General features: G+C 55.2%; 5 protein-coding genes across 5 annotated transcripts; 3 read left to right on the top strand and 2 right to left on the bottom strand.

Moving 5' to 3' along the window:
- Nucleotides 1-360: 360 nt before the first annotated feature.
- Nucleotides 361-4,370, bottom strand: GUITHDRAFT_116391 (hypothetical protein; the record flags this gene model as incomplete). The annotated part of the gene is made up of 29 exons (XM_005824353.1): nucleotides 361-442; nucleotides 580-632; nucleotides 680-838; nucleotides 886-960; nucleotides 1,075-1,128; nucleotides 1,179-1,208; nucleotides 1,262-1,321; nucleotides 1,413-1,463; nucleotides 1,780-1,848; nucleotides 1,894-1,971; nucleotides 2,059-2,118; nucleotides 2,170-2,199; nucleotides 2,249-2,303; nucleotides 2,368-2,432; nucleotides 2,484-2,563; nucleotides 2,616-2,679; nucleotides 2,725-2,768; nucleotides 2,828-2,873; nucleotides 2,989-3,042; nucleotides 3,103-3,144; nucleotides 3,194-3,220; nucleotides 3,269-3,346; nucleotides 3,392-3,436; nucleotides 3,488-3,626; nucleotides 3,679-3,783; nucleotides 3,838-3,966; nucleotides 4,011-4,058; nucleotides 4,108-4,218; nucleotides 4,267-4,370. The coding sequence occupies 29 exons, from the start codon at nucleotides 4,368-4,370 to the stop codon at nucleotides 361-363; spliced, it is 2,037 nt and encodes a 678-aa protein (XP_005824410.1).
- A 3,394-nt stretch (nucleotides 4,371-7,764) lies between these two features.
- Nucleotides 7,765-9,994, top strand: GUITHDRAFT_116390 (hypothetical protein; the record flags this gene model as incomplete). Its single annotated transcript, XM_005824352.1, has 15 exons — nucleotides 7,765-7,813; nucleotides 7,866-7,921; nucleotides 7,972-8,495; nucleotides 8,557-8,629; nucleotides 8,677-8,736; nucleotides 8,785-8,835; nucleotides 8,904-9,014; nucleotides 9,062-9,121; nucleotides 9,171-9,250; nucleotides 9,300-9,383; nucleotides 9,431-9,514; nucleotides 9,562-9,621; nucleotides 9,670-9,727; nucleotides 9,807-9,838; nucleotides 9,886-9,994. The coding sequence occupies 15 exons, from the start codon at nucleotides 7,765-7,767 to the stop codon at nucleotides 9,992-9,994; spliced, it is 1,491 nt and encodes a 496-aa protein (XP_005824409.1).
- Nucleotides 9,995-10,042: 48 nt separating this feature from the next.
- GUITHDRAFT_116389 (hypothetical protein) lies at nucleotides 10,043-11,773 on the bottom strand (the record flags this gene model as incomplete). The annotated part of the gene is made up of 9 exons (XM_005824351.1): nucleotides 10,043-10,090; nucleotides 10,143-10,373; nucleotides 10,549-10,660; nucleotides 10,709-10,750; nucleotides 10,800-10,878; nucleotides 10,933-11,024; nucleotides 11,357-11,418; nucleotides 11,465-11,526; nucleotides 11,647-11,773. The coding sequence occupies 9 exons, from the start codon at nucleotides 11,771-11,773 to the stop codon at nucleotides 10,043-10,045; spliced, it is 855 nt and encodes a 284-aa protein (XP_005824408.1).
- Nucleotides 11,774-11,966: 193 nt separating this feature from the next.
- On the top strand, nucleotides 11,967-12,448 carry GUITHDRAFT_116388 (hypothetical protein; the record flags this gene model as incomplete). The annotated part of the gene is made up of 3 exons (XM_005824350.1): nucleotides 11,967-12,009; nucleotides 12,058-12,357; nucleotides 12,411-12,448. 3 exons carry the CDS (start codon nucleotides 11,967-11,969, stop codon nucleotides 12,446-12,448), a joined length of 381 nt encoding a protein of 126 aa, XP_005824407.1.
- A 1,927-nt stretch (nucleotides 12,449-14,375) lies between these two features.
- Nucleotides 14,376-22,645, top strand: GUITHDRAFT_116387 (hypothetical protein; the record flags this gene model as incomplete). The annotated part of the gene is made up of 2 exons (XM_005824349.1): nucleotides 14,376-22,525; nucleotides 22,609-22,645. The coding sequence occupies 2 exons, from the start codon at nucleotides 14,376-14,378 to the stop codon at nucleotides 22,643-22,645; spliced, it is 8,187 nt and encodes a 2,728-aa protein (XP_005824406.1).
- Between the last annotated feature and the right edge of the window lie 389 nt (nucleotides 22,646-23,034).

The following is a 23,034-nucleotide window of genomic DNA, read 5'->3' as shown; positions in this document are numbered from 1 at the left end:
CTCCCTGCCCGGCATGTCAACTTTGGCAGGCACTCATTGATGTCAACTGCAATACTAGAATAACCGCCCGATGGTCAGAATAACCGTTGAAACATTTGATGGGCCCGTGGCAGTGGCGGCGGGCCGGGGGCCCGGGCGCGGCCCGGCGCCGGGCTGCCGGCGCCGGCCCGGCCGGCCTGGCATTATAGTATACTATGATCCATGATTGAATGATGCTCAGTAAGACGGGGCTTAGCCCGTGACGGCTGATTACTGCAGCACTCCTGATAGTTGAGAGCTTTCTCAGTCCATCCGATGATCATGCGGATTTAATCATTAGTAGCCAAAGGCCCGGGAGGAGCCTCGGACCGTCGGCCTCGTCTAGTACGCGGGGCTGCGGTAGTCGATGTCGCCAGCTGAGGAAGACCCGACCGCGTCCAGGTCCACGTAGGCCTTGAGCCCTCTGCATGCTCATGAGTGCGCGGACTGAGAGGAGGGAGCAGGGGCAGGAGGAGGAGGAGGAGGAAGGGAAGGAGGAGGAGGAGGAGGAAGGGAAGGAGGAGGAGGAGGAGGAGGGGGCAGGAGGAAGCAGCAACATACCGCGGGTCTGAACTCTGGACCGCGTTCACCATGCCGGGCATCATGTGGGGGGGCTGCAGAAGCGTGAGCGGAGGAAGGAAGATCAGGATAGGATAGCTACCCGGCGACCTCCCTGCATCATGGGAGGGACCATCATCACTGGCATCGGCATTCTTGACATGCCTCCTCCCTGCCCCCGCACGTTCCCCATCATGTCTCCTCGTCCCCGCGCGTCGAAGGCTGCGTTGCGAACTCCTGCGCCCATGGCGATGGCGATGCCCTGGAGGAGCAAGTCAAGGAGGAGGGCGTGCGAGGAGCCGGACGTACCTGGTTGAGAACAGCCTCTGTGGGGCGATGCGGGTCCATGAGGTAGGCCATGAGATACATCTCCTTCTTGACCGCCTGTAACTCTCAGTGAGCTCTCGCGACAGTCAGAAGGGGGGGGGGTGGGGGGGAGACGGAGGAGGGAGGGAGGGAAGGAAGGAGGAGAGAGGAGGGGGAGGGAGGGAGCATTACTGGCACGTGCTTGTTCCACAGATGCTTCTTGACAAACTCTGGCGCCTTGAAGACCTGATGGCAAGACTGAGACGTGCGATCGAAACTCGAAGCTGCCGTCTCACCTTGCAAGTCCCTTTGAACGGAATCTTGCACTGAACAAGTTGTCATCAGACTGAGCAGCCTAGTGTGTCTGCTGCTGCGTCACCTGATACTTGGTGTCCCGCTCCTTCTCCACACAGTTGGCGATGTAGAACGCCGCGAGCAGCTGAAGAATAAGCCTCACAACAAGGAGAAGGGGAGGAGAGGTAAAGGAGGAGGCGAGGAAGAGGAGGAGGAGGCGAGGAGAAAAAGCTGACCCGCTCGGTCTGAGGATCTTCCATCTTCACTTCAGGAGAAAAGCTCGCAGCCTGCACACAGACCCTCAGACAAAACGGCAGGGAGGATGTGGTGGAAGAGAAGGGGACAGGAGCGAAGGGGAGGGAGTACGAGGAGGACAGGAGGCACGTCAGGATTGTTGCCCCAACAACCAGAGCGATCAAGGAAGCAATCTTTCAAGGTGATCATATCGGGGGGGGGGGGGGGGGGGGGGGGGGAATGTCATGCCTTCTCGATCCGCTTCTTCGTACGTTGCACGAGCAAACGCTCCCATTCGCTCTCCTCGTCGACGAAATCGGGAGGCTGGAGGGGATTTTCAACCCACGTTCATCTACTACTCGACCGTACCAGAACAGGCCGGACGTAAGTTGCCGACCCTTTCCTAATCATCTCGCCGATGTCGTTGTACTCCTCCCCCTGGAAGTTCTAGTGAGCACGATGACAACGCGGCAGCTCCTTCACCTTGTAGTAGCTGTAATAATGCACTCTTCGGAGGTAGTGGACGAGAAGATCGACTTTCTTCCCGATCTCAACATCCTCCTGATCACGAAGAACGCGTCAAGAGTTTGATCGAATTGTCTCGAAGGGTAGCAGAACAAGATAAGAAAAGGAAGGGAAAGAAGACACCTTCGACTCGATGGCCGAGACAACCTTGTTCTCCTTGATACCCTTCTCAGTATCAAGAGCCTGCGGGAATTCGTCACTACGCCAGACGTGCGAGCAACTATTGGTCCAGACCTTCACAAGCTCCAGGAGGAGAGGCAGATCCTGGGCATTGAGGTCACAAGCGTGCAAGCGGAGCTGGTCACCGGCACACCTCCTGCAGTCTGCGCGGACAGGAAGCGACAGAAGGGCAGGTCTTGACAGAGAGTCTGCAGAGTTGGTGACAAGTGTAAGCAGGAAACAGTCTGCTGGTTGCGGAGTCGTGACAATGACCTGGAGGAGGGGATCGGACGAGTTGAGGTGCAAGCAATTCGGAAACGAATGCCTTCCATGGTCGCCTGCAACTCCGTGAGAAGCAACAGCCAGTTCGAGTTTCATGTCCAGCTCACTTCAGACTTTCCCTCCTTCTCATCCCCTTCCTCCTTCTCGACAGGCAACGGATGAACTTCAGTGCCGTCAAATTTGATCACTAGCAGTTCGATCTCTGGTCAGCTCGATGCGTCCATCCCACCTCCTCTGACCTGCGGTCTTGCTCGCATCTTCATCCTCGAAAATCGCCCATCCGATCCTCGTCCAATTCTTTGTCTGTCACAGTTTGAGACCTCGGTGGGAGCAGTGCGCTCTCGGCACCTTCATTGGCTCGGAAATCAGCAGTTTTCGGAATCCCTTGGCTTCTGTCCACACCAGAGTGTTAGTTTATCGTGTCTCAACCGTCCATTGTGTCCTCTTGTACCAGACAGGAAGTGAATGATCTGACGGCGAGTTGCCTTGTAGGGGATCTGACAGCTCCGGTCAGATCAGAATTCAAACAATCTCTTGTATGCATCATGCCTGTCGGATAAAGACGCTGTTGCTCGAAGCAGCCTCAGCAGCGCACCAGCTGCTGACCGTTACGGTTGGCGCTACGGGTTCTTCCGGCTCCTTGCTGACTTCAGCCGAATTCTCGTCCTGTCCAATCCAGCGTTTGATTACTAAAGGAGGAGAGGTGAGATTGAAACGCGCTATCACCTCAGCATTCTCAGTGGCAGGCTTGTCTGAGCTCTCGTTGACCTGCGGTAATCTCGTAAGAAGTGATAAGGAGCTTCTAGGAGCGATCGACCGCCGGCTCTTCGCCCTCTTCCGTTTCCTTCCGTCAAACTCGTCAACAAACATGGAGGCCAAAGGAGAAAAGTACCTTGTCCTTCCCATTTTCCACGTCATTATCTTCGCGTTTCGACCGAGAGGTGTTGCTGTGATGGTTTCTATCATCCGCCTAGCAGCTTTGTCAGGGTTTGAAGCCCGGAAGTGTTGTCAGTACTATCATAACGACTCCTGGCATGTCAAGCGTGTCCAAGTTGACCTCCTGCAAAGTCAGCTCAGTATAGCTTCACCCCACTTCAACGCTGGCTCATACTTTCTGACAGAATGCTTCATAATTCTCTCGAGCCTCGCTTGATCGAAGTTCAAACATTTTCACATGGCCATCTGGGTGATATTTCTCCCAAAACCATTCTTCATCTTGGTGCTCATGAAAGCAACGAACTGCCTCTCCACTGATCAAGATCACTACTTAGAGGACGAACAGATGCAGGTAATCATACTGACCGATTGGGCCCATCGTCACTCTGAAATGTCTCCACGTAACGGACATAGTCTTGTCCGATGGCCTTTTTTCTCGACTCGGGTGAAAGGTTTCTCGAAACATAATTGCTGGAGACAAATGTCACAGCACTGCTGGAGTATCTCACCAAAGATTGATCTCACTTGGACATCTTGTCTTCGAATTCCTCGATAGAGACGATATGATTGTAATCACGAAACATGCGCGACGGCGAGATCTCTCGAACATGCCCGGGTGACTGTCTCCGCCCTGGCGAACCATTTCTCCCCCGCCTGATGCACTGCTGTCAACCAACGACATGCACATCTGACGTTACCTTCCCCTCCCGGGAGAAGGGCTGGACCTTCGCCTTTTATGCTGGTTCCTGCGAAATGCAGAGTAACGACCCTTGGAGGCAAGAAGGAGCCAGCAACCCGTAGTGATCCATCCTTCTATCGTCGTAGAAGTGCTGGTCTCTGTGGTATCCTTGCTGGTACATCACTGGAGAGGGCGACCTCGGTCTCCGCCTGTCATACCGGTGTGGACTGCAGCAAGAAATCCATCAGACAGACTTTACACTACGTCGTGAGTACCTCGGGGAGTGATACCCTCTCCTTCTCCGACCGTAGTCTTCGTCCATGTTTGGGCTGCTGGTAACAAGGTCACTGTTGGGCGTTGACATGGCACGTTCGACCATCAAGAATTCAGTCTAGTCCTGTCGTGAGCCTCGTAAAATTTCCCTTCCATGCTCCTTCATTCCTATCCTCTCGATTACACTATATCTTGATCTACTGTGTATGCAACTAACAGTTTCTCTATGCAGCTTTCAGCTACACTCTTCCCCCTTCACAGATTCTTCCACGTCTTGCCATTATGTTCGTTCTTTTCCCAAGGTCCCGAATCTCTATTGCTCAGATCCTCACTCCTTCTTGTTAGTTTTCGTCCTGATCTTCTCAGCTCCCCTTCCTTCTCATCCCTGCCATGTCTACATTCCCGCCATTCTTTACCCTCCTCCCTCCCCTCCCCGCCCTCCCGCCCTCGTTAGTGGTATCCTCTTTCTACACATGGCGCGCGCGGATACAGAGAACCGGTGATTTAGCTATCGAAAGTGTAGGTGGGGGTGATCCGATCCTAACCGGTAGATTCAAAGGATAAAGCGGGGGTCATCGGGGGTCATCGGGGTTGCCTCAGTAATAGCCGCACGCGGCCGCCCGGCGCACGGTGGTGGCCGGGCCCGGAGGCTCCAAGTTCCGAAGTTCACTTGAAGTCCATCCTTCACTCAAAGTTACTAGTACCGCCTACTCCGAGTCAGTGAGTTAGCCAGCAGCGGCCGGCCCCGGGCTTCTACAGAGCAGGATATGCCGGCCCGGGCCTCGGCTCGGACTCCGCCGTGCCACGCCGTGGATTCAAGTCTCAGTTCCCAACTTGCTGAGCTCAGACGGTGACTCGGACTTGTCAAACTGGGCCACTCAGGCCGGTGGGCCCGGCCGCCCGGCAGATCACCTCAGCTGGCAGCCTCAGTGAGTCCGATCGACGAGTCGCCGAACCGCCGGGAATTACACGGTTCAGGCTGCTAGCCTAGTAGGATTCTTGCCAGAAAGTCACGAAAATGACAGTAAGATCGAGACTAAAGTTTGCAAGTTTTATGTACACACACGTTTCTAACGTATCAAAATTGCTAACTTGCGGCAAAACACAAAATCGCCACAACCTCTACTACTACTCAGGCTACATAATGCTGCTGCTGCTGTTGCTGATGATGCTGCTGCTGCTGCTGCTGCTGCTGCTGCTGTTGCTGTTGCTACAGAAGGCATTGATGGACTTTCAAGATGAATAAGCAAGTATCATTCAGCACCTTAGCGAGCGACGTAATGGTCGCCGGGTCTTGGTCCTCCTCGTGCCTGACACTCTACCGACTTCTCAGCCATAAGAAAATACAATTCACAAGCCCAAAACAAAGCGATTGAAGGAGTAGCTATGGTCATGTTATATGCGAAACTTCCGCAGAGACAGGCTATCAACAGATGATTCAAAATTTCCACAGGTGTCGATGGATTTTCCAAAAAGTTCCTGTCTGTAGAGATAGTCCTTGTGCAAGGTGGTGTTTCGCTTCAAAGCTCCCAACGAGTTGATTGATGGTTCACAAATTTCATCGTCAACTTGAAATGGGGTGTAGACATAATTTTTCATGACATCTTTGCTCATTTGTTTCTTGCTGCTTGCTGGAGCTTCCCTTCCTACGTTTGCTCCATTGCAAGATACTGAAGGATCTAGCATCAACGCGTGAAGAGCACGGCAGCTGTGCAGTTTGGAGCAATCGGTGGACCCACAACAAGAATTTGTCATGGGAGGAGACTCTGAGGTGCGATGACTCGAGCTACAGGAGGTTCAACGTGGAGGGAGGACCGAGAGCTCTCGATGCCCCATATGCCGTCCGCCTTATTTCTTGCGCTCCCTTGAGGTCTGAAAAGACTCCTTTTCGCTTGCAAAGAGCTTTGAACTCGTCGGTCCACCTGGGCACACCGGCGCCGCTGCCCGGCCGCCGGGCACGACCGAGTCAGCGGCCCGGTCACACATGATGATGGTAAGCTGAGTACTGACCGTCTCAGTCTCGCACTACCGTACCGTACTGTACGCCCGAATCCGATCGTCGGAAGCCTGCGGTTCAGTGAAGCCTCAGCGCCAGTGACATACGGCCCGTGACTCCGGCGGCGGCCGTGACGGTGACTCATGGCGTGACAGCGCGGCCCTGGTCAGAGCCGCGGCTAGCCTCCTTTCAAAGGCCTCAAAGTTAAGTCCTCTACTACGCTGGCACCCCGGCCCGCCGGCACGGCGGATACGCGGCGCCGGTCTGACGATGGTCAGTTGCGGCCCGGCCGAGGCTGGCCGGGCCGCCGGGGCCGCCCGGCCCGCCGGCCCACAGAGGGGGGCGGATTTAAGTTTTTCATCATCATTGGTATTTCTTCATATAATCTAATTTTGAAATATAATAATTCGATCTTATTTCAAATTTAGAGATCATAATTTTGAAAGTAGTTTTCTATTTACCCCATGATTGAAACACGGCCCTGCATACACATGACCCCTACCCCCACACTACCCTCCACTACCACCCCTAATCCTCAGCCACTACCCCCCTCTCTCCATCCCTTGCTCAAAATGGCTCAGGGGCGGAGATGGTGGGTCAGGGGAGGAGCGATAGAGCGATGGCCTAGAGGAGAAGAAGGTGAGGAGGCGAGCAGTAAGCAGGAGAGAGTTGGAGAGCCACGAACAGACAAGCATACCTTGAAGAATTCATACAGAATTATTATGAGACTTTGAGTGAAACGGGACGGGGAAAGAACATGGACGAGGGGGAGGAGTTAGACCATGCCCAGAAGAGGTGAGGGAAATCGAGGCGCCTTCAGAAGAATAGTGTCAATGCCGAGCGAGCGAAGTAAAACGGAATGTGAATTGTGCGAATTTGATTATCACGGAGAGGTGAAGTTGAGACCGAGGCGAACAACCTGGTCAAGATTTAATGGGACCATGCGAACTGAGTCAGGTGTAGATGAACGCAAGGACGTGTTATTGAATCTGATTGTCAGGATGTTCTTAGGCGCAGGTGTTAGATTTGAAAGTGTTTGGGCAGATCAAGGGCGGAAGCGAGAAGGGGAATAGTTGAAGATCTATTTGATAGATGGCCACCAATGCTCAAGTGAAACGAGAAGCTCGAAATATGATCCAAGTTCGATTGATCTAGAACATGAAACTGCAGGACTGACAGGGAGTGATGCTGAAGGAAGAACCTTGATGGAGCCAGGGGCTTCGATGATTCAATGAACAGCTGACTGTTTTTTTGAACTCGCAAACTGGGTCCCCTGAGCATTGGCTGATTTCATGTACATCACAGGTAGGATAGCGTAACCAAGGACAGCCATCAACAGAGCAAGGAAGGATAGCGTAACCAAGGACAGCCATCAACAGAGCAAGGATCGGAGTCACATGCACAGAGCTTCTGCCTTGTAATCAAGATAGCAAGGGAGCAAGATGAGAGGAGGAGGAAGAGGGTGGGCGCCAAGGGGGGGGCCTCCTCGTTTCCAAAGCAAGAAATGGGTGAAGCCTTCGAGCGCAGATGCCGCAAAGAACGAGAGTTCTCAGGTTGAAGCAAACCCGACCAACACAGATAGCGGCGAAACCAGTGTGAGTACAGCTGGAAAGGCTCCTACTCAGCCAGTGGATGGGGCGGCGAACATATCGCAGTATGAGGTCAGTTAATGCGCCTTGTTGTCTTCTTCGTGTGACGTGTGCACAACTAGAACGAGGGCAAGGTGAAAGAAGTGACTGCATCTGGTTATGATCAAGGTGGCGCGAGGCCGCAGTCAAAGAAATGGATCAAAGGCATCGGCAGTATCGACAGTCCGAAGGATCCCTCGTCCGAAAAAGAATCGGGAGACATCGAGGCTCCTAATCTGAGCTCAGCAGACCGAGCTGGATCTGAACTCTCGTTTGCCGTTGGTGCCACCTCAAAGAAATGGATCAAAGGTATTGGAGCTGTATCGCAGGCCGGAGGACAAGGATCAGAGGCAACTGCCACACCAGAGCTCGCTACCTCCAGGAAGGAGTCTGACGACAGCGTCGTCAAAGCTCCAGTCGCTCCTTTAAAAGTTGCACCCCAATCGAAGAAGTGGATCAAGGGCGTGGGAGCGATCGAGGTGGCAGATAACTATGCACGAGCTGGAAGCCCTGCGGAGTTTGAGTCCCCGTACGTTGAAGAGAGGGGTAGAGCAAGCTTCTGCGTAACGAACCTGGATCCTTCAGTTACCGAAGACAACCTCTGGAAGTAAGATGGGAGGCCAAACACCTTCTTGGACTCCTTCTGGGCCCTGACTTCGATCACGCAGATTATTCAAGCAAGCCGGACCTGTGGGAAGCTTGAAGATAATGCCAAAGAGGGAGGGAAAGGTGCGAGACTTGGTTTACTTGTCTTTGTCCTGCCTTTTGAATCGAATGCTTTATCCCAGTCCTCGACGATAGGTTTTGTAAATTTTCTGGATTCCACCCTGCTACGAAAGTGTCGAGAGGTGATACAGAATCTCGACTAGGGAAACGCGTTAAATGGATCTGTGCAGGTTTGCAAGGCTCTGAACAACAGCAAGCCAAGTTGGAACAATGGTTCGCAGGTACAACCTGATTTGCTCAATGTTTTCAAGCCCCTTTGCATTCTTTCCTTGACCTGCTGAGCTTTCAGATCTTGGTGAACGAGCAAGTCAACGATGGACCTGGAGGCGGCGGCAAACCGAGAGAGACTGCTGAACAGAAACAGGAGAGGCTCGCAAAGTTGCGAGAAGAATTTCCATGGGTGAGAAGCTCAGGACTTGTAGCTCGTTGAGCTGATCACTGGTTCAGCTTCCGAGAGAGAATCCAGCTTCTGTCGTAGAAGCCTGGTCGAAGAGGGAGACGAGAGAGGTGCCGCCAGGTCTTGGCGATGGTCAGGGATGACTGAGAAGGGTTACAGGGCCGCGAGAAGCGCATGACGGACAAGCAGAAGATGGAACTGCTCTTCGGCTCTGAAGCTCACAGCGCTACGTCCAACCGGTTTGAAGCCCCCGGTGTGCTTGTGGGGGTTTGACGTGAGGGGGAGCAGAGAAGAGGAGAGCGAGAGCGACAAAGACGTTCCCCGAAAGCACAGGAGAGGAAGAGACGAATCCGACTCGGGGGACGAGGGAAGGTGAGTGAGGCGGACTCGTTGCTTACTGGCATCTCATTCGCTGCCAGACCGAGGAAGCAGGCGAAGGCAGACTCTGGTAGTGAAGAGCAGAACGGCTGGGCCACTCTCGAGGGCTGGAACAATTCCTGGAGGTCTGCTGGATGCGTCTGAATGTTGTTGATGGTGACGGAGAGTTCAGCGACGAGGACGCGGAGGAGAGGATTGTTCGGGAGTCCCTCGATGATTGGAGGGTTGGCAGGTGGAGCTTTGATTGAGTGTGTCGTCTGCTGACAAGGTCTCGTTCAAGGACGCTAATCTCGCGGATGGGATGGGATGGAGAAAGGGGACTCGGCAAGCATAAGCAGGTGATATCTGAAGACCTCCCTCCTCTCTCCTCCTCACCCCTCATCTTCCTCCTCCCTTCTTACTTCATCTCCTCTGCAGGGCCACTCTCACGCCATCGTTGTACGTGGGAGGTATGGGAGACTCGGGCTAGGGGCTGAGAGGCCCGTCCGAGCGGCAGGCATCCCTCGACCCAGGACCTGAAGGAGCAGAAGAAGCGACGGGGTGTGAAAGAGGACCAAGTGTCACGTGTCAATATCGCAGAGATTATTCTTTCTCAACATCGATGATTTATATGAACATGATCAGCCTCAGTCTCTGTTCCCAGCGCTTGCTCGTCACTTGCTGACGGTCTGCCGGACGCTCTCGTAGGATCTCGCAAGCTCCTGCGACAAGAGGACCAGCTCACCGTCGGAGCGACAGCAAGGCAGGAGGCACCTTGGAGTAGAGGATGAGGCTCGCCGTGGTGACGGTGGACGCGAGGAAGGACTGTAGAGGGTCAGGGCTCATGACCGACTGACGCCAGGGAACCTTGACGGGCATGGCGGGGCCGAAGAAACGAGCGGCAGAGGCGATATAAACGAGAGTCTTCACTTGGTTGGCTGCCTGCCTCGTCAGAAGGGAAGGAAGCTCGCCATGCTTGCCTAAGGAGTAGGAGATGGGCGAAAGCTGCAGCAGGCATGAGGGGAGGAGCAAGAGGAGGAAAAGCCTACCATCCTGAGAGATAGGAACGCGGCTTCGTAGTGGAGCTAGAGGGCGATGAGAGAAGTAGAGCGAGAGGAACGAGTACCTGATAGGCGATGGAGGAGAGGAGGAGAGGAAGGAGGTAGTGAAGGGTGAAGACCCGCTTGTGGAGCTGAAAGGTGAAGATCAACTTTGAAGGAGGGGAAGCGACAGGGTCGAGCCGTACGAGGACGAGGGAGGGGCTGTTGAGGTTCCAGGAGAGCAGATGAACACTGTGTGGGGAGAGGTCAGAGTGGAGGATGAGACGAAGGTAATCTAACATCTGAGACAAGAGGAGGATCGGAGTGAGAAGGGCCCCGGTCCTGCAGCATGCTTCAGCAGGAGTGGCACAGCCAGCGATCCTGATCGTACATGGCCTGCATGACGGCAATGAGGTTGGGGCCGTTCAAGTTCGTCTTCTTTTGGCTCCATCCCTTCATGGACAAGGTCTCTGCGCATCTTTCAGTGCTCTCTCCTCTCTACCTCCCACGCGTGCAAGCCTGACCTTGTCCCATGACGGACCTCAAGAGCGAGAAGCAGGTGCTAACCGCTGCAGCCAGGAACTGCTGTGCGTTACAGACCTCCCTCATCGGGTACCTGCCACGTGAAGCTCAGCAATCGCTCTACAATGTGGAAGAGGCACAGGATGAGGGAAGAGATAGTGGCAGGAAAGTGGGGAGAAGGAGCAGGAGCAGCAGGAGCAGGAGAAGGAGCAGGAGAAGGAGCAGGAGCAGGAGCAGGAGCAGGAGCAGGAGCAGGCACGGACCTCCGAATATCTGCTCTAGATGCTATCATATGATACAGAGAGAGCAACGAGCCAAAGAGGGCCGGGACGATGCCTACGTCAGGAGTGAGAGGGGTGGAGAGCAGGAGATCAGGAGAGCGAACTGGCAAGCATCCTCATCGTCGGCTTCTTGTCTTGCAGGCACTTGAGACATTTCCCTCTCCCCATAAGCAGAAAGATCCAGGAGGCAGCGATCGGCTCGAATTGCTGCCAGGTAATACGTCATGCATCGACAGGTCTGCTGGAGCAAGACCTTGAGGACGTAGATGAAGGCCAGAGGGCCCAACATCACGGCAACGTTTCCAAAGACAAGCCCTGATGCCGATCAGCTTTGAGGAGAATCGGGAAGGAGGAGGAGGAGGAAAGGGGAAAGAAAGTGGGGGTGCGGGGGAAGTAAGAAGCCATACCGACAGCATGATAGATTGCGAGAGGAACCAAGAGCTGGACTTGCCTCCAGCTCAGAGCTGCAGGAAGAGAGAACAGGACGAGTGTCAAGCATCGAGAAGTAGCGGATCCTCTTCCGCATACACCACCTGGTATCCTCCTCACTCCCGTAGACCATACGAGACAGCTGATGGTAGTCCCGATGAAACTCTGAGCTGGAGGATGGTCAGCTTTGCCTGTGCCTCTGGTTCCTGTGCTCTTTGTCTCACTCAAGGTATGCAGCAATGGTCGGCGGAGGGTCGAGATCGCCTGCAGAGACGCGTCTGTCATGGTTCCGACCCACCTCGAGCAGCCGCACCAGCTTGTTCCCGATGTCATGGGCGACTCCCGATAAGAACCAGAGAGCTGCTGAGGGTAAGAGGAGGAGGCATCTGCGATAAGGCTAGACCTAAGTAAGTGCAGGACTTGAGGTGCCAAGCGAGCTGGCCGGGGATGCGGATATGGATCTTCTGCTCATGGCGTCTCAGCGGAAGAAACAAGAGGAGAGAACGCTTCCTACCAACAGCCTTCCGAGATCCACACTCCTCTCTACTCTCCGAGGCTCCAGGAACGTGCTTGACAAGAAGCACAATCAGTCCCACACGATCAGTCTCGGCATGCCGATCGCAGTCGTACCGGAAGAACTCCCCTGCGTCCTGATCCTCCTGCAAACCTTTCTGTTCCAAAGTCGTCGTGCTATTCGGCAGAGCATCTACAACCAGGGTGAGGTGGGGCTGTGACCTCGCGGCTAACCTGCTCTGACAATGAAGAAGCAGAGAAGCAAGACCAAGATGTGTTTCTGCATGTGCCTTAGATGTCCTCCCTATACGCCTGAACCAAGCTTGTCTTCGCCGTCATCTTTTGCGTCATGCCCCGGGTCTTGATCCTGCCCCTGCCCCTGCCCCTGCCCCTGCCCCCACTTCTGCTCCTGCTCCTTCTCCTGCTCCTTCTCCTGCTCCTGCTCCTGCTCCTGCTCCTGCCCCTTCTCCTGCTCCTGCTCCCGGTGCTCCCGATCCCTCAGGTCTGCCTCCTGTTCCTGCCCTTGAACCTGCTCACTTGCCGATTGTCTTCCCACTTCCCGGCAACTCAAACTTCCGGGCAGAGTTCCCGGCCGCCGCGGCGGGGCCCGGCCCGGGCACCGGGCACGCCGGCCGGGCAGGGCCGGGCAGGGCCGCCGCCCGTGATGGCGGCAAATCAGCCTGGCAGTCCTGACTTTACTCAAAGTCAAGTAACTAAAAAGTAAGTCCCGAGTCCGGCAGTCCGTCAGCCTTTACTCAAAGTTAAGTTAAAGAGCAGTACGAGGACAATCAGGAGAGTCGAGGACTGAGGCTTGACCCTGACACTGTCGCACAGGCCAAACGGCGAGAAGAGAAAAGACAGCGAGAACCAAACCCAATCCTGCCAACTGCTGTCCCCCAAACTTAACTGATACCTTCACTCAGCCTGTATACTAGCCAGCGCGGCCGCCCGGCCCGCCCATCATGTGACTTCAGTGACGCGGCCGCCGGCGACTCATTCGGACTAGTCGGACCGTACAGGCTGGCCGCCCCCGGCTCCGGGCGCCGGGACCCAAAAAAGAATCTGTAAAATAAAAAAAGAATCTGTTTCGTTTATCCACATTGGCTACAGGACGGTGAAAAGATCTCAGACGTGTAAAGTTTTGACCTAAATTTGAAAATATGGTTGTATAGTATTTGAATTTAATCAATGAAAAACGGTTCAACTTAATCGTAACCGTTCAACCCCACCCCCCCTATTCCCCTGATCCAGTGACCCCCCGTATCAATCACTCTCCACCACCTCCGAGCTGGCAACTCTCCACCCCTACCCATACTTATCTATGTGGTAGTACAGCAAATGTCTACCCCTTAAATTTAACCACCCTACCTACCTCCCCATCGACCGTGCCTCCTAAAATTACTTAAAAATGACCCCACCCAACGTCCTCCTTTCAGGAAGTTGTCACTATTCTACTGCACCCCGAGATCTATGACCCCACCTATCAATGTCTAGCAACCACCCCTACCCTTATGGAAGTACCCCTACTCACTATTCCTCATCAAATGGACCCCCATCGTTTCTCAATTCAGGTGTCGTCCCAGAGTCAGGTCCCTACCAAGGTGGGTTCACCACCCCACCCTTCTGGATGGTACCCCACCCCGATAAGACTTGCCCGCCTATTTGACGCCTCTCATGGCGGGCGGCGCCTTCAATCGCGATCCTATGTCCTCTGTCCTCCCTCTTCCTCTGTCCTCCTTCCCTTCCCTTCCTGACCCACGTGCCTCATTCCTTGCCGCCCGTCATTGCCCTCCTTCTCAGCCTTGATTGCTGCCTGCCCCTAAACTTTTCTCGCAATTTCTGTGCAGAACAACTGCCATGTCGACCTAAGCTTCCATCTGAAGCAGCTTGTCGAATATTACAAGTCACCCTTCCAAGGATCAGTCTGCATGCACTGTTCTGTCAGCAATCAAAGCGCCAACGTTACCAACGAGAGCACAGTACACCCAGACAATAATTCCACACCGGATTCTACCAAAACACATTCCAAAAATCATGAATAGTGGTCTTTTGAGGGTTTTCTGGTCTGCTCAGGACAATGGAGGCTTTCTGGTCTTTCCATCTGCACTAGCATAGAAGGATTTCTATCCAAATGTCACATTGCACGTAGAATGCACGATTATACCAAATGCAGATCGAAAGGTGTACTCCTGAGTCTGCTTTCTCTTGCTCTACTCCTTCAGATGCAGACTGTGCTTGGAGCTACATGCAGATCGGATGCTTCATCCAACCTTTGTCCGAGTGCTCCTACTGGCTTGAGTTTCGTTGTCAGTGGTCCGCTTGAGCTGACTCTTACGTGGAATGCAGTCAACACAAGCACAAGCTACGTCGCTGTGATCTTTGACGTGTCAACAAGAGCAGAATACTATTTCAATGCAGGTTCGAGCCTTTCCTACACCTTCACATCTGCTGCCAGTACAGACATGGATGGAAAACAGTTTTCTGGACTGGAAAAAAGTGGTGAGTATCAAGCAAGCGTCTGGGCGGTAAACTCTTTCGGTGGTGGCAAAAGTACTTTACCGTATCTAGACGCCTTTGCAGCAGATTATCCTGACCCTCCAGTCATCGTGTCATTTTGCAGTGAGTTGACGGCTAGTGGATACTTTCGCTGCAACGCAAACCCTACCCCTCAGCTTATTTGGAATCTTCCTTCAGATTTGGGATTGGGTCCTAACCAAGCTGTCACTGTTCTCGCTTTCTACATCAAGAGCTCCAACAGCCAGGCGTTTGAAAGTGGACAAGTAGTACGTGTGCTTCCATCCTCAGTGTTGCAAAAAGATGGAACCTACGCGTTTCTGCAAATGCCAGATATCTTCGCACAGATTTGGATCGAGACGAAAGCAGGCAATGGGTCTGCTTCTACTTCCAGCTTGGATGGCGAATGTTTTGGAAGCTTGCAAGTCCAAATCACTTTTGATGAAGTCAATCGTGGTGGCATCATCCCTGAAGCTTCAGCGGGGGAGCCGTCTATAAATTTGCGAATTCACGTCGAGATTCAAAATTTTCTTCCTTCAGATGGATCAATGTACATAGTATTGCCCGATGGCTATTCTTTCTCCGGGACACCCTCTGTTTCATCTACTGTCTATCCCTCAAATCAAAACTTCGGTATCTTTCAAATTTATGGCTGTGGAGCAACTAGCTGCCTCGGTGTGTCGCAGGCAATATGCAATCGCACGACCTATCCATGCGCGTCAATATTGGTCGTCAAGACTTTTGCCAACGATTGGTTCAGCACTTCTTCTTTTGATCTCGTCTTGACGAATGTGAATGTAAGTCCTTTTGCAACACCTTTTTCAAAGTGGAAGATGGCGACGTTGAAAAAGAGGAGTGGCGTCCCAGTGGTAGTCGATGTATTTGAAGGTACATTGCATACTATTCCAAATCAATTCAACAATCTCAGCATGCAAACCAGTCTCCTTGCAGTTGATTCCAGGCCAGAATTTTTCATCAAATTTACAACTTTTAATTCCATGCTATTTCAAAATTTTGTCGAGATCACTTTACCGCCTCAAGTTATGATCGTGGATACACCTTCAGTTTTGGAGTCAATTTTCGGATTGACGAGCATTCGTCGTATTCCAATAATCAATCGAGAAGTGTGCAATGGGTCTCGACGCGCAAGATCTACCGGAAATCTGACCTTGTCGATGCTGGTTCCAGGTTTCAATTCAGCTCAGAAGTTGGTCAATGTTTCGGTCTTCGGGTTATCCCTGGCAAGATTGGCAGGATGGTCTGACAATTTTCTGGTGTCTACTTTGGACAAGTATTCTCAGTACATGGATCAAGGTTCAGTAAGTGCTGTAAACCTTGGTTCTCCCAACCTGACACTACAGAGTCAGAGGCCTTTGAACAGTCCCACAATCGGAATGACCATCGTGACACTTACTGGAGAAGGCTTTTCCTTGGTCGGATATAATCCACTCCTGCAAGACTCACCGATTCAGCGAGGTTCAAGCATCGGCGGCTCACAATGTCTGGCGACATCTTGGAAGTCCGACTCAAGCATCCTTTGCATGTTGCATCCAATTGCAGGCTTGTTGTTCGGCGAAGTGGTAGTTACTGTCCAGAGGAAAATAGCAAGCTCAAATTCGCTCGTATTTTTTGACTACGGATCTGTAAGCACTTGCACAATGTCGAATGTGGGGGCACGAACCACAAGTACAGTCATCGGCTCATCCTTCATGACATCGGATGTATCGGTCATTATGAGAGTCTCTTTCACCAGCTCTGAATTTTCAAAATGGGTTTCCGACACATCTGTACTCAGTCTTCCAGCAATGTCACCAAGATCTACAGATGGTGTAAAAGTTACAATATTTTCAGGGGTAGCTACGTCAAGTCAAGCTATGACATTTGACTTGTACATGTACCAAAAAGTCACAACCAACACGATGGTCTTTGAAACTGTCAATCTGAATGTCATCGGAACCTACCATCTTATTTCGTTGGCAATCCGCGTTGGAGCCACAGCTTGTGAACGCACGTCCTGGTTGAGTAGCTCTTCTGTAGATGCAAGACTCTCACAACGAGGAGCAGCATCACTGAAATTCGTCATCACAACTTCCAGGCCATTTTCCGCTAGTGAATCAATCACGTTTCATTCTCATTACCTCACCTCGACCAAGCTTGCAAATGTAAATGCAAACAGGATCTCTGATATATTCCTGGGTGACCTTGTGTTTCCAATAAGCTTACGAGCAAGAATAGGAAACACAGGTGCAGAGGCAACTGAGTGGACGTCTCTCACAAGTTTGAAAGCTAAAGTCACAAAACACAGCAAAGCAAGCATATCCCTAGCTGTGACCCATGTAACAACAAGCACCGCATCACAAATGACAAGCTACAACATGCCCTCCGTCTCGACATCCCCAGGAGCCAACAGCCGCATGCTGGACGGGTCAAGGTACATCGAGCTATCCGGGATGGGCTACGGCCTGCAGTCGGTCACCCCAAGCGGACGAGTGGGAGTGACCAGGGCAGCCCAGACGGCGTGGAAGTCAGACAGCTCAGTAGTCTGCAGCAGCCTGAGGGCCGAGAGCTCGGGGTCGAGCTCGATTGCGTTGACGATCCGGGGGTCGGTAGGCTCATTGACGGAGTCGGTGTCGCTAGAAGCCGCCGTGGTGTCTACGTTCATGGGGGCGAACACCAGAGTGTCCGGGAGCGCAGTCACGCTTGTAGGAGCGATGCTGGGCAAGGAGTCAGTATGCCCAGGCGCACGAGCTGGAGGGACCAGCTGCGGGGCTACGCAATGGGTAGCAGACACGAGCATCACATGCATCCGGGCAGGGCTGACGAGCGGGCTGGGGGGCAGCAGCAAGGTGGTGATGACGCTGGGGAGGTCAAGAGGGCAGGGGAGCATCTCGGAAGCTCTGAGCTTCGACGCTGGCTCTGTACAAGGGCTGCTCAACCAGGTCAACGCACCCCGGGGACAAGCAGGCGTAGCGACCATAGTTGGGAAGGAGTTCGGGCCGTACGGAATGACCGGGCAAGTCAGAGCAGGCGGGTCTAGCGCGGCATCAAGCTTGTGGACATCATCCACCAGCATCGTGTGCAAGATCCGCGAGGGGTCGGGGGGGAGCCATGGGATGATCATCACCAGCGCGGGGCGAGCAAGCACGGGGACCGCCGTGCTGAGCTACGACAGCGTAGGGGGCGAGGCGAGCTGGAGCTGGAAGGGGCGGGCTAACCTTGCGAGCCGGGGAGGAGAGGTAGTGCTAGCGAGCGTAGCAGGGCAGCAAGGCTGGGCTTGGACAGGGCAGGCGAGGGTGGGGTCGACCGGGTGTGAGCGGAGCTACTGGCTGTCATCATCGGGTGTGATCTGCAAGAGCGGACGCGGCCCGGACAGCAGCCGGGGAGTAGCGCTCACGATGGCCGCACGAACAGTCTCCGTGACTGAGGCCATGAGCTACGACGAGGCCGCGACAGCAGACGGGCCGATGGCAAACTCTGGGAAGGCTTTGGGCAGGGGAGTGACGCTGAGCGGGAGCGGCTTCGGGACAGCCCTGCTGAGCGTCGTGGTCAGAGCAGGAGCAACCAGCGCCACCCAGACGACGTGGGGGTCCGACACAGGGGTGTCGTGCAAGACAGCCAGCGGGAGCGGGACGAGCCTGTCGGGAGTAGTGTCAGTAGGGAGGATGGTAGGCGGTACACACACTGAGCTGGTATCGATGGACGCGGGGCTGATGAGCACTGTGAGCAGGGGTAACGTAGCAGCCGCACAGGCAGGGTCGGCAGACGCTCAAGGCTCGATCACGCTATTTGGGAGAGGTATGGGGCTGGTGCAGTACAGTCCTACGAGCGCGATCGGCGGGTCTAGGGCAGAGAAGACCGCTTGGCAGTCCGACAGCACGGTAGCAAGTCTCCTGAGCAGCGGTACAGGAAGGTCCATGGCTGTCAGGATGAGCATTGCGGAGCAAGCACGGGTATCAGGGAGCTTGAGCGCAGCGGTGAGCTACGATCCGGGCAGCTTGACGAGCTCGGTAGCGGGAGGGAACGGGCCCGTGCAGACCATGGTGCTGGCGATGTCAGGGACAGGGCGGTACGTAGAGTATACCAATGCTGTACGCATGCAGGCAACAGCGTCTAGAGCAAGCTTCTGGCAATCATCTACCTCGCTGCAGTGTGCGACGTCTGCAGGCATGGGAGGATCGAACGTACTCCAGGTTAGTGTTGCTAGAGGCGTCAGCAGTCAGACAGAGAGCTCCAGCTACGACGTGCAGCTAGTCAGCACAGCCAAAGCCGGTAATCTCGGTCTTGGGGGGGCAGTAGCAATCCTAGTCGGGCTGTCAAGAACCCTGGGACACACGGCTCGGGCAAGGATGTCTGGTACAGCGAGCAGTCTTACATTATGGATCTCGTCGAGCTCGATAGCAAGCAAGCTTGCTGCAGGCGTGCGAGGGAGCAGCAGCTTGCAGTCTACCATTGGCGTGGTAGTCGGGAGCGCCACTGAGGTCATGTCATACGACAGCACAGGAATGAGCTTGTCCGCAGAGAGCGTGAGCAACTTCCCGTCGTCGTCCACCCGTCTCACTACGATCGCCGGCACCAGTGTACTACCCGGCATGCTATCGTCAACGCTACGCCTAGGCAAGACGTCCAGCACAGCGACGGTGTGGTCCTCAGGAACGATGCTGCTGTGCAAGGTAGCGAGTGGCACGGGAGCGACGCTCCCGATATCTATGACGTCCAGCCTACTCGGAGGCAGCACGACGGAGACGTCAAGCTACGACATGCCTTCCGTCTCGACATCCCCAGGAGCCAACAGCCGCATGCTGGACGGGTCAAGGTACATCGAGCTATCCGGGACGGGCTACGGCCTGCAGTCGGTCACCCCAAGCGGACGAGTGGGAGTGACCAGGGCAGCCCAGACGGCGTGGAAGTCAGACAGCTCGATAGTCTGCAGCAGCCTGAGGGCCGAGAGCTCGGGGTCGAGCTCGATTGCGTTGACGATCCGGGGGTCGGTAGGCTCATTGACGGAGTCGGTGTCGCTAGAAGCCGCCGTGGTGTCTACGTTCATGGGGGCGAACACCAGAGTGTCCGGGAGCGCAGTCACGCTTGTAGGAGCGATGCTGGGCAAGGAGTCAGTATGCCCAGGCGCACGAGCTGGAGGGACCAGCTGCGGGGCTACGCAATGGGTAGCAGACACGAGCATCACATGCATCCGGGCAGGGCTGACGAGCGGGCTGGGGGGCAGCAGCAAGGTGGTGATGACGCTGGGGAGGTCAAGAGGGCAGGGGAGCATCTCGGAAGCTCTGAGCTTCGACGCTGGCTCTGTACAAGGGCTGCTCAACCAGGTCAACGCACCCCGGGGACAAGCAGGCGTAGCGACCATAGTTGGGAAGGAGTTCGGGCCGTACGGAATGACTGGGCAAGTCAGAGCAGGCGGGTCTAGCGCGGCATCAAGCTTGTGGACATCATCCACCAGCATCGTGTGCAAGATCCGCGAGGGGTCGGGGGGGAGCCATGGGATGATCATCACCAGCGCGGGGCGAGCAAGCACAGGGACCGCCGTGCTGAGCTACGACAGCGTAGGGGGCGAGGCGAGCTGGAGCTGGAAGGGGCGGGCTAACCTTGCGAGCCGGGGAGGAGAGGTAGTGCTAGCGAGCGTAGCAGGGCAGCAAGGCTGGGCTTGGACAGGGCAGGCGAGGGTGGGCTTGACAGGGTGTGAGCGGAGCTACTGGCTGTCATCATCGGGTGTGATCTGCAAGAGCGGACGCGGCCCGGACAGCAGCCGGGGAGTAGCGCTCACGATGGCCGCACGAACAGTCTCCGTGACTGAGGCCATGAGCTACGACGAGGCCGCGACAGCAGACGGGCCGATGGCAAACTCTGGGAAGGCTTTGGGCAGGGGAGTGACGCTGAGCGGGAGCGGCTTCGGGACAGCCCTGCTGAGCGTCGTGGTCAGAGCAGGAGCAACCAGCGCCACCCAGACGACGTGGGGGTCCGACACAGGGGTGTCGTGCAAGACAGCCAGCGGGAGCGGGACGAGCCTGTCGGGAGTAGTGTCAGTAGGGAGGATGGTAGGCGGTACACACACTGAGCTGGTATCGATGGACGCGGGGCTGATGAGCACTGTGAGCAGGGGTAACGTAGCAGCCGCACAGGCAGGGTCGGCAGACGCTCAAGGCTCGATCACGCTATTTGGGAGAGGTATGGGGCTGGTGCAGTACAGTCCTACGAGCGCGATCGGCGGGTCTAGGGCAGAGAAGACCGCTTGGCAGTCCGACAGCACGGTAGCAAGTCTCCTGAGCAGCGGTACAGGAAGGTCCATGGCTGTCAGGATGAGCATTGCGGAGCAAGCACGGGTATCAGGGAGCTTGAGCGCAGCGGTGAGCTACGATCCGGGCAGCTTGACGAGCTCGGTAGCGGGAGGGAACGGGCCCGTGCAGACCATGGTGCTGGCGATGTCAGGGACAGGGCGGTACGTAGAGTATACCAATGCTGTACGCATGCAGGCAACAGCGTCTAGAGCAAGCTTCTGGCAATCATCTACCTCGCTGCAGTGTGCGACGTCTGCAGGCATGGGAGGATCGAACGTACTCCAGGTTAGTGTTGCTAGAGGCGTCAGCAGTCAGACAGAGAGCTCCAGCTACGACGTGCAGCTAGTCAGCACAGCCAAAGCCGGTAATCTCGGTCTTGGGGGGGCAGTAGCAATCCTAGTCGGGCTGTCAAGAACCCTGGGACACACGGCTCGGGCAAGGATGTCTGGTACAGCGAGCAGTCTTACATTATGGATCTCGTCGAGCTCGATAGCAAGCAAGCTTGCTGCAGGCGTGCGAGGGAGCAGCAGCTTGCAGTCTACCATTGGCGTGGTAGTCGGGAGCGCCACTGAGGTCATGTCATACGACAGCACAGGAATGAGCTTGTCCGCAGAGAGCGTGAGCAACTTCCCGTCGTCGTCCACCCGTCTCACTACGATCGCCGGCACCAGTGTACTACCCGGCATGCTATCGTCAACGCTACGCCTAGGCAAGACGTCCAGCACAGCGACGGTGTGGTCCTCAGGAACGATGCTGCTGTGCAAGGTAGCGAGTGGCACGGGAGCGACGCTCCCGATATCTATGACGTCCAGCCTACTCGGAGGCAGCACGACGGAGACGTCAAGCTACGACATGCCTTCCGTCTCGACATCCCCAGGAGCCAACAGCCGCATGCTGGACGGGTCAAGGTACATCGAGCTATCCGGGATGGGCTACGGCCTGCAGTCGGTCACCCCAAGCGGACGAGTGGGAGGGACCAGGGCAGCCCAGACGGCGTGGAAGTCAGACAGCTCGATAGTCTGCAGCAGCCTGAGGGCCGAGAGCTCGGGGTCGAGCTCGATTGCGTTGACGATCCGGGGGTCGGTAGGCTCATTGACGGAGTCGGTGTCGCTAGAAGCCGCCGTGGTGTCTACGTTCATGGGGGCGAACACCAGAGTGTCCGGGAGCGCAGTCACGCTGGTAGGAGCGATGCTGGGCAAGGAGTCAGTATGCCCAGGCGCACGAGCTGGAGGGACCAGCTGCGGGGCTACGCAATGGGTAGCAGACACGAGCATCACATGCATCCGGGCAGGGCTGACGAGCGGGCTGGGGGGCAGCAGCAAGGTGGTGATGACGCTGGGGAGGTCAAGAGGGCAGGGGAGCATCTCGGAAGCTCTGAGCTTCGACGCTGGCTCTGTACAAGGGCTGCTCAACCAGGTCAACGCACCCCGGGGACAAGCAGGCGTAGCGACCATAGTTGGGAAGGAGTTCGGGCCGTACGGAATGACTGGGCAAGTCAGAGCAGGCGGGTCTAGCGCGGCATCAAGCTTGTGGACATCATCCACCAGCATCGTGTGCAAGATCCGCGAGGGGTCGGGGGGGAGCCATGGGATGATCATCACCAGCGCGGGGCGAGCAAGCACAGGGACCGCCGTGCTGAGCTACGACAGCGTAGGGGGCGAGGCGAGCTGGAGCTGGAAGGGGCGGGCTAACCTTGCGAGCCGGGGAGGAGAGGTAGTGCTAGCGAGCGTAGCAGGGCAGCAAGGCTGGGCTTGGACAGGGCAGGCGAGGGTGGGGTCGACCGGGTGTGAGCGGAGCTACTGGCTGTCATCATCGGGTGTGATCTGCAAGAGCGGACGCGGCCCGGACAGCCATCAAAGCGGTTGTTTCCGTTGCTGTTTCTTTGTACTCAATATCGAATTGTTTCAGCTTTGAGCGTGCAGTTGTTTCAAGTGTTTTTCCTGGCAACTCTGTTCCGTTCGTACCAACGGAAATTTCAGTTTTCAGTTCAGTATTTTCCAGTTTTTTTGTCAGTGTATCAACAAGAATACATTCAACTGTTTGCAAATCAACCATTTGGGCATCGACCACTTCTGTCAAA

This window comes from Guillardia theta (genome assembly GCF_000315625.1).
Source record: "Guillardia theta CCMP2712 unplaced genomic scaffold GUITHscaffold_95, whole genome shotgun sequence".
Lineage (NCBI taxonomy): Eukaryota > Cryptophyceae > Pyrenomonadales > Geminigeraceae > Guillardia > Guillardia theta.
The sequence above is the reverse complement of the archived record's forward strand: the minus strand, read 5'-3'. Positions and strand labels throughout refer to the sequence as shown.